The sequence below is a fragment of the Cebus imitator genome, unplaced genomic scaffold, assembly GCF_001604975.1.
Source record: "Cebus imitator isolate Cc_AM_T3 unplaced genomic scaffold, Cebus_imitator-1.0 Scaffold233, whole genome shotgun sequence".
Lineage (NCBI taxonomy): Eukaryota > Metazoa > Chordata > Mammalia > Primates > Cebidae > Cebus > Cebus imitator.
The window spans coordinates 3,409,123-3,423,610 of NW_016107548.1; the positions used below are offsets into that span (position 1 = coordinate 3,409,123).

At 40.1% G+C, this 14,488-nt stretch overlaps 1 protein-coding gene, 1 long non-coding RNA gene and 1 pseudogene across 2 annotated transcripts in view; all 3 read left to right on the forward strand.

Moving 5' to 3' along the window:
* LOC108281901 overlaps positions 1-5,976 on the forward strand; it is a 9,370-nt gene extending 3,394 nt beyond the window's left edge. The window contains exons 2-4 of the long non-coding RNA XR_005195331.1: positions 386-594; positions 1,493-1,682; positions 5,139-5,976. This is a non-coding gene — a long non-coding RNA (uncharacterized LOC108281901). The remainder of the gene's footprint in view (positions 1-385; positions 595-1,492; positions 1,683-5,138) is intronic.
* A 257-nt stretch (positions 5,977-6,233) lies between these two features.
* Positions 6,234-10,972, forward strand: LOC119466697 (annotated as a pseudogene).
* The window catches only part of LOC119466840 (arf-GAP with GTPase, ANK repeat and PH domain-containing protein 10-like), a 16,643-nt gene continuing 12,222 nt past the window's right edge, over positions 10,068-14,488 (forward strand). Inside the window, exons 1-2 of the mRNA XM_037727513.1 lie at positions 10,068-10,206; positions 11,456-11,605. Coding sequence (XP_037583441.1) covers positions 11,468-11,605 — 138 coding nt within the window. The 5' untranslated portion in view covers positions 10,068-10,206; positions 11,456-11,467. The remainder of the gene's footprint in view (positions 10,207-11,455; positions 11,606-14,488) is intronic.

Below are 14,488 nucleotides of genomic sequence, written 5' to 3' on the forward strand. Positions count from 1 at the left end.
AAATAAATAAATAAATAAATTCATTTTTTTATTTGCCCTGAGTACATTTTAAGTGACCACCTGTGGCGAATGGCTAAATGGCTGAAAGGTACAGATGTTGAATATTTCCATCCTTGCAGAAATAGATAGTGCTGATGTTGACCCTTAAGATGAATAAAAAGTAACTTAACCATAAAATGTAACCTTAGCAGAGGTAACTCATCTAATTTATAGTATGACAGAGAGAAATGAAATTGGGGATGGTTAAGCAGTTTGTACCCTTGTTCAGTGAACAAATACATTATCTCTTCATAAATAAATAAATGAAATTTACAGCTTTTCCCTGGGTATTGCCTGGATTGTAAAATGCTTTTCCCAGTCCTTACTTCAACCTTCTTCCTTTCAGGTTAGAGTTACTTGTTATTGGTAAGTAGCCACTATGGAGGCTAAGGACCAGAAGAAACACAGAAAGAAAAACAGTGGGCCCAAAGCTGAAAAGAAAAAGAAGTGGCATCTGCAGGATCTCCAACTAGGAGACGAGGAAGATGCCCGGAAGAGAAATCCCAGAGCTTTTGCAGTTCAGTCTACTGTGCAGATGGCTTGATCCTTTCACTGGTATGTTTAGCTGCAGTCTGGTGGTTCTTGCACTGATTCTTTTTAAATAGAAGGAGCCTCTCACAGGTGACGTTTTGATTCACGACTCTAGTCCAGCTCCAAAGGACATAGAGATGCATGCTGTGTGGCTTTCACTAAAACATGGGAAACCTTCCGCATAGAAGCTGCCTTGCCTTCAGCATCTGCACACTGGTTGGTGTTTCTTGCTCAAGATAAAAGAATTCATAGAATCTGTTTATTCCTAAGCTTTAAACTGTTTCTATGGTGATGTGTGTTTTTTCCCGCTAGATATGTTTTACATAGTTGTAACATAAAGTATAAAAATTACAATATTTAATACTACCATAACTTTATTTAGTGAGTCCTTGTGATATGCCTCACAGTATACTTTAAACATTTTTCAGCTAAATGCTTCCAGCAGCCTTACCAGAGTAGGAATCATTCTTGCCCTCATTTTATGCATAAGAAAACTGAGGTCAAGAAAACAAGTTACCTCCAATCATATAACCAGTAAGTAGGAGAGTCACATATACTCTACACCTTCTGCTCTTGTCCGTTATGATGCACTGCCTTGGTAGTTACCTTTTCGTTTTTTTAAAAAACTATTAAAGTCACTTATAAAACAGTCAGATTTAAGGAGTGTTTAATTTTCAATTCTCTATACTGTTGAAGTCATCTTGTTACATCTTATTGAACAGCAGTTATTTAGATGGGGACCGGAAGTTATCAAGCCAATAATTGACAAGTTAGCATATTTATATAATGTCTGTTGTACTCTCTAATTAATATATTAAAGTACTCTTTATAAGTATACTATAAAAAGTCTACTTATGTTGTTGATATTTTTTATTCTATTTTGAAAGTAAGTTTACTTTTTTTTTTTTTTTTCCATGAATAGGACTCAGGATTTGAAGACAAAGAAGCATCATATTCCAGTGGTTGATCGAACTCCACTAGAGTCCCCATCAATAGTGGTAATGGTGATGGGGCCTCTAAAAGTTGGAAAGACCACTTTGATACAGTGCCTCATCAGAAGTTCACCAAGCAGAAGTTGACCGAGATCTGAGGCCCTGTGACAGTCGTGTCAGGTAGGAGGTGCTGCCATAGACACAGTTGGCGTGGCTGTTGTCATCTGAGGGAAATGCATGTATTTGTTGTTTTCTTGAGGGGGATATGTTAAATATTGTCATATCATGCTACCTCTCTTAATGCTTTTACTTAGTTGGGTATGGCTTCAAAATGTGTAAGTTCCCAGAGATAAGGATGTGATAAATATCTTATCCTAACTGCCCTATGGCTTTGCCAAGTATGTTCCTTGGAAGGGCCTAGCAGGCCTGCTCACCGTGAAGACATCATTTAATATGTAGAATGCACCTCCTATGTGCCACGCTTGCCCTGATGAAGCCACATTCTGGTGGAAGTGAGAGTTTTCTCTTTTTCCTATGAGAATTTGTGTTGGGAGATTGTGACCTTTCCAAATTTGAGGGAAAATGAAACAAGCTTCCAGTGGTAGAATGGCAATGTACAATCTGAAATCTCTTGTTATTGCAATAATATAGTTGGATTGGGGCTTTTCTTTATCTTTGGAGCATCCATATTTTCTTTTCCTTTTTTTGAGACAGAGTCCTACTCTGTGGCACAGGCTGGAGTGCAGTGGTGTGATTACAGCCCACTGCAGCCTCAACCTCCTAGGCTCAGGCAGTCCTGCCCCCTAAGTAGTGTATGTCACCATGCCTGGCTAATTTTTCTTCCTTTCCCTGCCACCCTGTAGAGTTGGGGTTTCCCCATGTGTCCCAGGCTGGTCTCAAAACTCCTGGGCTCAAGGGATCCGCCTGCATTGGCCTCTCAAGTTGCTGGGACTACAGGGATGAGCCATTGTGCCCAACCCATATTTTTTTGACTGTTTTCTTTTTACGTTAATTTAGAAATAATTATTGTTATGAATATTCCATTGTATCATGTTTGAGGATATTTTTGGCTATAGTAGGAATACAGGAAGTTTTGTTAGAGACGAAGACATTGGCCTGCAGCTGAACAGCAGGATCATGGCTATCACAAAGTCTGTCCAGTCAGGATTTTCTCTGAGCACTTTTATTGACCTGGGTAGACTTGATATTATTTCAATTTGGAACACAGCAAGAAAAACAGGATGGAACTTATTTTATGTTACTAGTTTTTGCCTATAAAAATGAACTTCTGATACACTCCTGTAAACATATATGGTGTTTAGCAGATGCAATTAAAACGAAAATGAGATATTGATGGTTAAAGTTTCTCCAGAGTCTTTTTAAAGTAAAATTTTCATCTTTTCACTTATAGGTTAAAAGTGCAGACTCACCCTTTATTGAATGTGGGTGTGACATTAAAATGATGATTGATCTGGTTAAAGTAGCAAATCTGGTAACTTAGCAGGGACAGCCTGGAGTGCGGATGGAGACTTACAGCGTGTGATAGGTTATTTACCCCGTGATAAAGGAAAGAGTATTTTGTGATTATTAAAGAAATCATGGTCATCATCAGGGATACAGTTCATGTGATTGAATTGATGATAATAGTAATAGTAGTAAATGTTATTACATTAATAATAAAAATGGAATGTACACAATGAAATATATTCCAAAATCTAAAAGCAAATCACAGGATGGAGAAAACCTTTAATGAACACAGCTAATAAGAAGTCATTAACATGCATATGTATATATGTACAAAATGTATCATAGTAAGTATCACTTCTTCTTAGACCCTTCCTGGCGCTGTGCTCACTGCTTTCTAAAAATTTAGCTTACATGAACCCTTGAGGTGAGTTCAGTATTATGTGTAATTTACATAAGATGAAATAGAGCCTCCCAACAGTTAAGTAACTTGTGTGAAGGTGGGACCCTTGTTCCTAATGGTTCCAGAACCTTCATCCTTAATGTGAATATAAGTACATGAATTGCCCTGCAGAAGTGGTCAGAGATTATCAACAGAAAATCTAGACAGTACTGAGTGTATGTAAAATGTACATGCACTTTTGATTATGGAAATGATAATGTTCACTGTTTCTGATACTCTATAATAAACTATCTTTTAAATTAGCAAAAATAAAATATAAATTAGAAAAAAATAAGCCATATTGATTAGGAAGTGTGGGGTGACAAATGCCTTGGGAGTTTCATTTTTATTTGGTTTTTACTGGAGAGCCATTTTGTGACAAAGAGCTACAAATTTGGCCCAGGAAGACTCCTAAAATATAAAGTAAAAAGTAATACAGATTTTAAAGTTGTGCCATTGTAATGTTAGGAAGCTAAATAACATTTAAATTTTGAACATGTAATGCTACTATTAGTACAAATAAGTGTTATTAATGTCATGTAAGCTTACTAAATCTTGTTACTTGAAATGATTTAAATAGTTTATAAAAGTCATTTGTTTCTTTTATTTAAAACATAGCAAGTTTCTAATTTTGAAGACGTATATTTTAAGAGATGCTGTTACATTTTAAAATTTTTAATTATTATGGATACATAATAGTTGTACATAAGGAACATTTTGATTTCATTCTTTTAGTTATTCTGAATTATATAATAAATGATAGTCACCCTATTGTGCTCTCGGACACAAGAATTTATTCTATTTAACTGTATTTTTGTACCTGTTAACCTGTGCCTCTTTGTCCCTCCCTCCCTGCTACCCTTCTCAGTCTCTTAGCCATCATTGAGAGAGATACCTATTATGTAAATCATTTTAAGATTTTCAAAAGGAAGACACATATTTGGTAAAGTACTCTAACTGTAATGCAGGATACACATGATGCGCATCTTCTTTTTTCCTGCTCTAACTGCTGGTCTCTCAGATCCCTGCAGAGCAGTATCCTTCTAGATGCATAGAAACACACTTGCCACCCTTTAGAAACACAGATGGTAGCTTATTTTATACAGTTTTGTGCTTTGCTTTTTTCATGTAATACATCTTGGAGGTATACAATCGGTAAGTACTGTAGTTCTGCCTCCTTTTTAATCCATCCTATGGATGCACCATAATTTATTTAGTCTAGCTTGTGTGGATTGCCCTGCTCTGGGTTGTCAAAGCCTCCTGAGAATGCAGAGGCACACAAAATATGTGGATTTAGGTGTGTAGGTGCGTGTGTGGATTAGGGGTGTAACACTGGCTTAGATGACGAAGATTGGCAGCTGAGGGACTGTTTGCTCCCCGTTCTTCCTGACCCTACAACCAGCTGCTTGTCCCTTGGCACTCTGTGTCATCAGATGTGGTGTGAAGATATTCCACCTGTCGTTTGAGCTGGTCCAGAACAATTTCTGTGCTCAGAAGCCTCACCTCCGTCTCCTCACCATTCTTAGATGGATACCTCTGCTTGGCTGCAGAGCAGTCTGCCTCTGTGAGGTTCTAAGTCCTGAAAGAAGCCAGCGAGGCTCTGGAAGTCTCAGTACTTTGCTGGAAGTCTCCCTTCTTAGGATTGCTTCTTGTTTACAGCTTTTATTTTGCTGCAGTATTTGACAAGCATTTAATTGAAATATAATTTTTAGTTTTCCCTTAATGTCTAGAGTGCCAAGCTGTTCTACTTTTCTGGAGTGGTGCATGGAGAATATCAAAATGAGGAAACTGACAATCTGGGCCATTTTTATTACAGTTATGAAGTTTAGGCCTCTCACATGGCAAACTTCTCACCCTTATATCCTGGCAGACAGGTAAAAAGTGATTGTAAACTTTTTCTTCATGGGTCTTATATTTCAAAGCTAAAAAGGCTAGAAAAAGAACAGTGATAGAATTTATGTTTTGCCTATTTGAATAGTGGGGGTAGAAGTGTAGTTGATGGAAAATGTCTATTGCTCCAAGATGCTGTGCCTTTGGGAGTAAATCATGAAGTATTTAGGAAAATGGGAGGACTTGGAAGCACTTAAGGCTACAGAATGTGGCTCCCTCCTGTGTTCAGTGTCAGTTTTCAGTGATGCTGCCTTGTGTCCATGGCTTGAGTTCTTTGTGTGTGCCTTCAGTTTCCTTCCTTCGTGCTCTTCCTCATGTGGCTTTCTCATCCTGGAATACCCTTTTCCATCTACCAGAATCCACATCACAGTAAAAATCCCATAGTACAGGCCTACCCTCTTCCAGAAAGGGATTTTCTGAATATGTTTTTCACTCTTCCCTGACCCCAGGTGGATATCATCTCCCTGTCTGGTGTGATAGAATGAATGTCACTTTTAGCCTACAGTGGTATGTCTGCCTCTTTTCCTCTGGTGGATGGTGAATGGTGCTTCCTTATTTCTGTATTTTCTAGTTTTCTAAATGACATCCTTAGCGGACAAGAGTATGGTGAGTCATTGAAACATGAAAGGAGGTACAGGAACTTTTGACATTCATTTCTGCTGTATGACTGAATTTATTTTACTAGGGTGGAAGATTTGACAAACCGAGAGGATATACAAACAAATATCAAATGTGACCAGCAGGTGTCACTTTATGGTAAAGAAGAGCGCACTTAAAAAATAAAAGGCAGATTCACATGCCAGGTATTGTCTTGTTATTAGAACATGTTAGAATTACACATAGGATTCTTGGGATGGCTTGATTTTTCAGGAAAACTGAAATATGACCAAACAAGGGAAGATGGCCTTGCTGGAGGTTTGAAAAGTAACCCAGCGATGTGTAGGCCTGCAACTGTGTTATCAAATCCATCTTCTCCTGTAGCTAGAGGGGTACTGTTCTGGTTTGGTGCAGTGCCCTCCTTTAGTGAAATGTTTTAAGCCCTTGGACTACAATTTTACCCCACAGTCAACAGTAGATATTTACTGACTTCTTGTCAGCGGAAGCTGGCTTTTTAAAAGGGGCCTGTCTTCTAGGGGTAGGAGAGACTTCGCCGTGAGTGATGTCAGTTTCCTCCCAGACCCTTGTGTCTTCCTGAACAACAGAAGAAGTTCTGTTTAAATGAGAAGGAGAAACTGGTTTATGCACCTCTTTCTGGAATTGGGGGTGTGCTGTATGACAAAGACACTGTCTATGTTGACCTTGGTGGCAGCCACAGTTTTGGGGCATCAGTGAGACAGGATTCATTGCTCTGAACTCTCATTCTTCTTTCTGAATCTATTTTTTAATCACAAAAATAATGTACTCAGCTTTTACTTATTGAAGACTTTTCTCTTGTACTTACAATAAAGGCCCAAATGCATATGGTAAATCTATAGAATTAAAAGAATACCTTTTTTTCATTGTACCAAGCAGAAGAGTCCTGTCCTCCATGCCTCCTTGATCCATGGCCCCAGCATGAGCAACTGCTGCCGGTGTGGTGCCTGCACGGCCCATTGCCATTTTTACAAAATCAGTGTGCTTTCCAGCTCTCGTTGGTTTTTCCTTTTTCTCATTCACAGTGGTCTCCTCCTCTGTATTTTAAAGTCGGTTTCAAATGTTTATTTGTCAATTCTGAAGTTGAATTGTACTGGGTTAAAATCAGGTTTACTTTAAAATGTTAGAAAAGCTAGCATTGTTGTACAATTGGAACTGAGGTTTTTCTAGCTAGCTGTTTAGAGTATCAGGTTATATACTGCCAGAACATTGGAAAAGTTTAATGGAGATGGGGATCCATTTCAAGCTTTGTTGTGAAGATTTTCTTCTCTGCTTTTTGAGACATTGAGAAAGCTTCCCAGGAAATGTGTCTAAGATAATTTTGAGAAACTGAGTGAAAGCAGAGTCTTTCCAGGATCTTTGTGCTTTCCTCACATACCCTTTCTTGGTGGTCTTGACAGGATGAGGTGGGGTCCACTTATGAGCTGGTCCAGAGTCTCGTCTCCACCCACTCCATCATTGATACCAAGATGGCTTCAAGTTGAGTGATGCTGTTTTCTGATTCTAAGCCACTTGGGTCAGAGGATATAGATAATCAAGTGTAAGTCTGCTTTTTTTCTATTTTTAATAAAAAGGTATATTACAGAAGATGTGTCATTCTGCCGTCAGAACACATTTCGGTGGGATTCATTCTAGGTTGATTTGTTTTTCTTTCTTCGTGCATGTGTCTGAGGGCTCTTCACTTACCTGACATTACAAGAAAGTATTTACTTGAAATAAAATACAGGATACATTTTTCGACAGACCTCAAATATTCCTCGAATACTATGCCATTTTCCATAGGTTCCTTTTTGTTTTTTAAGGGACTTGAGGACACTTGGCTTTCTTTTGGTGGCCAAAACACTAGAGCAGAGCCAGAGAGTTTGTGGCTGTCCAGAAGCCACATGCCTTGGCTCTGAAAATTTTATTTAGATCATGTTGTACTATCTCCTGTGGGTAGGTTTCCACTGATGTGTGGCTTATGTGAATTCTTTTTCAGTCTGGTTTGGAAATTTGTATGCCTTTATACATAGTGGATGTTTGTAAAACATTGGTTTTGTTGTATTGATTTATGACTCCCAGTAAAATGTATCTGAAAATTTTGAGATTATCTAGTATGTAATTTGTTACACTATGCATAAACTACCTAGCACAGTGCCTGACAGATATGAAGTGTTCGCTGAAAGATCACTCTTTTATAATGAGTGTTATGAGCTGTTTTCATTTTTGCATATCCTTGTAGTCATCCTTGTCTACAAGAATACTTCCTTCTAATATAGTTACAGTTTAAATACATAATTTTATTTCTATATTCTGAACATTTTCTTTTTCTATACAGTCTGTATGTCATCATTATTTTGTTATTATTGGTGTATTCTTTTTGTTTGTTTTTGAGACAAGGTCTCACTTTGTCTCCCAGGCTGGAGTGCAGTGGCATGATCTTGGCTCAACACAACATTAAACTCCCAGGCTCAAGTGATCCTCTCACTTCAGCCCCCCAAATAGCTGGGACTGCAGAAGTGCGGGAGCTTTCAGCCTGTCTCCTGTGTCCTTTCAACCACTCCTGGCTAAATTTTTTTAACTATTTTCTAGAGATGAGGTATCACTATGTGGCCCAGGCTGGTCTAGAACTGGGCCCAAGGAATCCTCCCGCATTGGCCTCCCAAAATCCTTGGATTAGCCTCGCCTATTATTGCTGTATTCTAACTTACCCATCTCTTATGGTACGATTTTTAGTTGTTCCTAATTTATGTTTTTATAATTTTGTATATTGTGCTATGTTAAACAGCTTGATGCAGTTGTGTTTCATCCTGTGATTTTTTAGCCTCCTGATGATTCTGCGTTATCAGTTATGGCACTGGTGACTTGAAATGGATGTTCTTCCTCTGTCAGTCCTCCTACGTTTGTTAGCTGGAATTTTTAACAAAGAACTTTCACTTCTCCCCTTTATTTCGGTATCACTGGTGACTAATGCACTTGCGTTTTATTCCATGAGTTATTTTCTATCACTATCATTATTCTTTCTGATGCCTGTGCTGTCCCAGATTTGGCTGCGGGAGCCTTCAGCCTGTCTCCTATGACCTTTCAACTGTCTCTGTTAGTCTTTGAGCATGTCTTACTTTCTGACAGAACGAGAGGATCCAGGCTCATTTTATCTTCTTTCTACTTTGGGCCTAGAATTAGCCATTTCTCTTAAGGATCATGTGCTTTTAGCTTAGAAATTGATGAGGTTTCCAAAAGATCTACAAAACACTAACTTCCGTTTTGAGCAGTTTTCTTCTAAAATTAGATTAATCTTTTTAAAGGGTTATTCATTTATTCTCTCTCTATATTTTTTGAAGTGTGGTATTAGGGAACCATGCCTGAGTTTGTGTGTTAACTCTTCCAATGTTTATCAGGTCATTTTTACCTCTGCTATGTCATCCTAAACAATTCTTTGACATTTTCTATTTCTTTGTATTTTCATTGACTATATTGTCATTTCTAGATTTGCTGATGAACCTGCAAATTGAATTCGTTTGCATTTCCTTGGTAATAATGTAGGCTGTTGATGCCAAAGGAAGAAAAACAAATGGGCTTGTAACTGATCGAATGCGATAGAAAGTCATTTTTGCAGATGAAGATGGACCTGGAGATAGTGATGATGAAGAAGATGAAATTTCTGAAGATGATAGATTGGAACCCGTCTCTAGTGATGAGGAAGCAGAAGAGGAGGAAAACGCTGAGGTGACTGATCAGTATATGACTGCTAAGGGCATCAAACGAGGGAAGCTTGAGGAGTTGGAAGAAGACAGTGAAGTAGATTTGCCAGCATTTGCTGACTGTGATGATGAGCTTGAGGGGAGCTCAGCAGAAGGGGAAGTGGAATAAGCTGAGGAAAGCAGTGAGGAAGAGGACTGCACTGCAGGAGAGAGGGGCATTTCAGGATCAAAGACTGTTGGAGAAGGTAGTAAAGCAGAGCTGTCACCAGCTAATCTCCAGAGTGATCCTGTAAATCTGGAGAAGTCTTTGTTGATGAAGAAAGCAGCCCTCACCTCTTTATCTCTGGGCATTGCACAGCTGACGAGGCATTTGCATCTGAAGATGAATCTGAAGAAAGCTCTTCACTCAGTGCAGAGGAAGAGGACCTGGAAAATGAGGACACTTTTAGGAAAAAGGTTTCAGAGCCTTCTCAAGTAGGCAGTGGTCAGAACCTGGGGTGAAGAAACTTAATTGATGAGACCAGTGATATAGAAGATTTACTCAAAGAAGAAGAAGATTGCAAGGAAGAGAAGAATGATTCCACAGAAGCCTCAGGTAAGCTTAAATTTAGTTGGTTGCTGCTATGAACTTGACTCTTGAAATGGTACCCAAAGTAATGTCTACATTTGGGAGTCTGTTGATTTTGAGATTTTGTTGACTCGAAATGCTGCATTGTGGATGGATCTTGGGGGAGGGGAGACACGTAAACAAGTCTAACTGGAGGTTGACATTCCTCATTTCGGGTGCCCTCAAGTGGAAGGAAGACCTTTCCAGAAAGGCGCTGAGGCCTTTCTGAGGCAGCAACAAGCAGCTCCAAACCGCCAAAAGCTTATTTATGGGACAGGTAAAGAATTCTGGTTCAGAGCTGGAAACATTTCAGTTTCTCTGATTATTTTCTAAAAAGGAGATAGGGAATTGGTTGGAGTATTGGGCTGGTATTGTTGACATCCATCATTGCTGGCCGTCACATTTCCTGTTTGGCAGATGTCTTTAATCATCAGCTTACGAGGACCACACATTGGTCTTGTGAAGTACACTCCTGGGTTTGCTATAAAACTCGATGCAAGTCGTGTCCATTGCATCATGTCATGTCCCCTTTTAAAAAGTCATTCATGAGAAACTTTTTTGTAGAATTTAGTGCCAGAAAAATATTTCTGCCCATAAAAGTATTTATTTGTTCCTTTCTGAGAATGAGAACCCCATATAACACATTTTGTTCTCCCTTGTGCCCTTGTCCTCTGATTTTATGCTTTGTTAAACATACCTATATGTTCTTTGTGGTAGAATTAATGTCAAAATAAACATAGAGTGGTGAACTTTACATTGTGTTCCCTGGTTACTGCACGATGAGATCAAGGCCACATGGTGAGACACTTGGGCTCGGCACACTGAATTGGGAGGGTTGTTGTGTACTGATTTTCGTTCAGCTTTTGTCTAGGTACTCTCAGTGATGAGAGGCTCAACACTCTTTAGAGCTCTTCTTTAATAATTGAAAGCTCTGCTTTTAAATGTCCCTTCCCTCCTTGACCCCTAATATTCTAAGTCCTGCTCAACTGCTTAGCTGCTGCCATGCAGGAGTGCAGGAGCCCCCACACATGTAGAGCAATAGCTTCCTGGCCTCTCTTTACCTGTGGCTGACCTGCCCTCTCAGTGCCTGACTCATATTTGGCCATTGCTGTATCCACCACAGACAGAGGCCCTTGGTTCCTGAGTTGGAAGAATCGTGGCCTAACTGGTTGAAAACAATGAGTCCTCCAGGGCTGCAGGTTTTGTTCTCACTTTTCTGCCATGGTGTTTTCTTTAGTGACAGAAGATAATGAAGAAGATGATACCTGAGAAGAGCTTGGAGGGTGGTTTTGTGTCAGCCAGCCTGACAGCGTGGAAGCACAAGGCCGACTCTTTGGACTGCTTCAGATTTCTTGTGGAGGTGCCCCATGACTGGGATTTAGAGGACGTAAGGCTGGGAAATACATTTGATTTATTAGAGAGTTGTTCTAGAATAAGATTATCTGATGTCAATATTCCGTACCTGTTGTTGGTTTCTTATTTTTATAGGATGACAGGTCATCCTCCCAGATACTGCGGTGGACAGTTCATGCATTCTAAGCAATAACACATTCTGAGTTTAGTTCATTGCACAGCCCACAGAGGACAGGTTCAGCTTCCAGTATGAACAGTAGTGCCAATGTTTATTTTGAAGCATCACACATAAATTTTTATACATCTGATGTATTTTGTGTCTTATCACTAAGATATATGTAGCATCCCTGAGTTAACATTTATAGTTTCTGCTATTTGTAAGCATCCAGAAATCTGTGATACCTGTAAATGTTCTTCCTGCAGCTCACCGCTTTGTAGCCACACTAGAATTAATTCAGTACTCAAACGCCACACAGCTTACCCTCCTCCTAGGCCTTTTCTCTTTCTCTCTCCTTTTTGAGACGTGGTCTTTCTCTACATTCCAGGCTGGAGTGCAGTGGCACGAGTGTATGGCCCAATGCAGCCTCGACCTCCTGGGCTCAAGGGATCTTCCCACCTCAGCCATCAGAGTAGCTGGGACTATAGGCACGAGCCACCAAGCCTGGCTGCTGTTTGCATTTTTTTGTAGAGACAATGTTTCACCATGTTGAGTTAGTCTCAAACACTAGGCTAGAGTGATCTTCCTGCCTTGCCCTCTCAAGAGTGCTGGGATTACAGGAGTGAGCCATTTCATCACCCGTTTTCTCTATATTCTCTTCTGGAATGTTCTGATCTTCCAAAGGCTGTCCTCTTTTTTGTCAATTCAGTTTGGCTTAGGTGTCACTTCTCACAGAGGCCCAATTGCTCTCATTCTGCATATTGTAATTTTCCAGGTAACACTTAATGCTCTTTGTGAGATTTCATGTAACTGTTTTTTAATGGTGAAATTTAATACAGATATAGAAAACCACATAAAAACAATTGTTTAACTTAATGGGTTGCCAGAAGGTGTATACCCCTTTACTCAGCACTCAGGCTGGGAAATCAAGCTTTGCTGCTTGATTGGGACACCAGCCAGGGCCCTCTTCCTCCCTGTGGAAGGAGGTGTGGTCCAGCCTCTTGTTGCGACTCTTTTCTTTTCTCCTGGTTTCCTCTTCCATGCTTCCATAAGCATCGTAGTTTACTTTTACCTGATTGTCATTATGCATTTTCCATCTGTCTTTTAAAATTATTAGTAGACAATCTTCCTTCCAATTTTTTTTTTTATTACATTTTATTTAAGAAGCCAAGTTGTTCGTCTATAGAGTTTCTCATGGTATGGATTTTGAGGATTGCTTTGCATCCCTCTGCAGTGTCTCAGGCCCTCCTGTATTTTCTGTGAATGGGTACGGAGCATTACTGATAGAAATACTGTGATGACTGGAATGTATATCTGAGGTGTGGGTTGTGGCTGCTTGTGGCTACTGGGCACTTTAAATGTGTCTAGTGAGATGGGAAAACTAATTTTTAAATTTTATTTAATCTTAATTAAGATGAATTTAAATAGCCACATGGTTATATTTACCTGATGGATCAAACACGTAGCAGTTACATAGGATTTAAATTTGATTTTTATTTTTCAGCAAAACTTCCCAGGTGGTGGTGTTTTCTTATTGGGAGGTACATAAAGACCGGTTGTGTCCTTTTAATGGCATGAGATGGAGAGATGGTCTAATCTGCCATACACTGCGATACACTGGGGCAGTGACCAGTGATTTGAACTTTGTGGCACAGATGGAAAATTCCAGGTTCTCTTGGTGGTAGGCAGAGGCCTCAGTTTTTAAGAAACTCCCCAGCTTCACCCCTGCCAATGAGGACGTTGATTGAGGATATTCCTATCAGTTTTAAGTAGAAGAGATTGTTTCTTGATGTTGAATTTCAGGTAAGAAATCTAGCTCCTGTATATCACGGTGGTGGTGCTTGGGCTTAGACAGGTCTAGAGAGCACTGTCTGAAATGGGGCTCAAGGCAGTAGCTGTGAAAGACCCCTGGGATGTTTTCTGCTCCCCTCTCTGCAAATCCCCTGGAGGGAGATCCTGTTAGTCACTATGGGGTGTGTGTGTGTGTGTGTGGTGTGTGTGTGTGTTCATCACTTGTTTTATATTCATTTCTGTTTTTCTGCATAAAGTCTGTAGACTTTCCAACAGTACCTTGATGTTTTCTGAAAGCAGATCCGATGTGCAAACTCTAGGGCCTGAGGCCTCAATTCGGTGGTATTTACTCTGGACTGTTGTGTACCTACAAACCATGTGATGGGGTCAGGGCCAAAGAACACTAGTTTCTGTGTTAAAAAGACATTTCATTCAACTGGGTAACAGGCCAAGTCTAGTGGAGAAAAGGTCTACTCTGCCATAGGATGGGGCAGCAGCCTGCAGTTCAAAAGACTGTTGTGTGTCTGGAAATTTCCAGAGCCTCCAGTTGCTGGCAGAGGGCCAGAAAGTAGGGCACATTTGTCTGCAGATCAGAGGAGGGGGCCTGTTCACCCCGACGTGATGTTGGCCATGTGTGGACCCTTGAGTTTTCAGGGTTGGGTGTCCTGACTGACACTGCCATAGGAGGATGTAAGAGGCTGAGAGTGACGCAACTGTAGGCTGTGGGGATGATGTTCACAGGAAGCCTCCCTGCTGCCTGTGGCAAGAGCAGAGAGTGAAATGCTTGGGGCTGGGAAGAGGCAACAAAAGCCTACAGAATCTATTCTCAGTTCATCTCCCATCCTAGACCTGTCATGGCCTAACATCCTTAGCTACCGATTGCAGAGGAGATTCTGCACATTTGTGGTCATGTGGCCTTGGATGCTGGCAGATTCACATTGGCGCCCCTGGCATCTGTGACTGCATCTG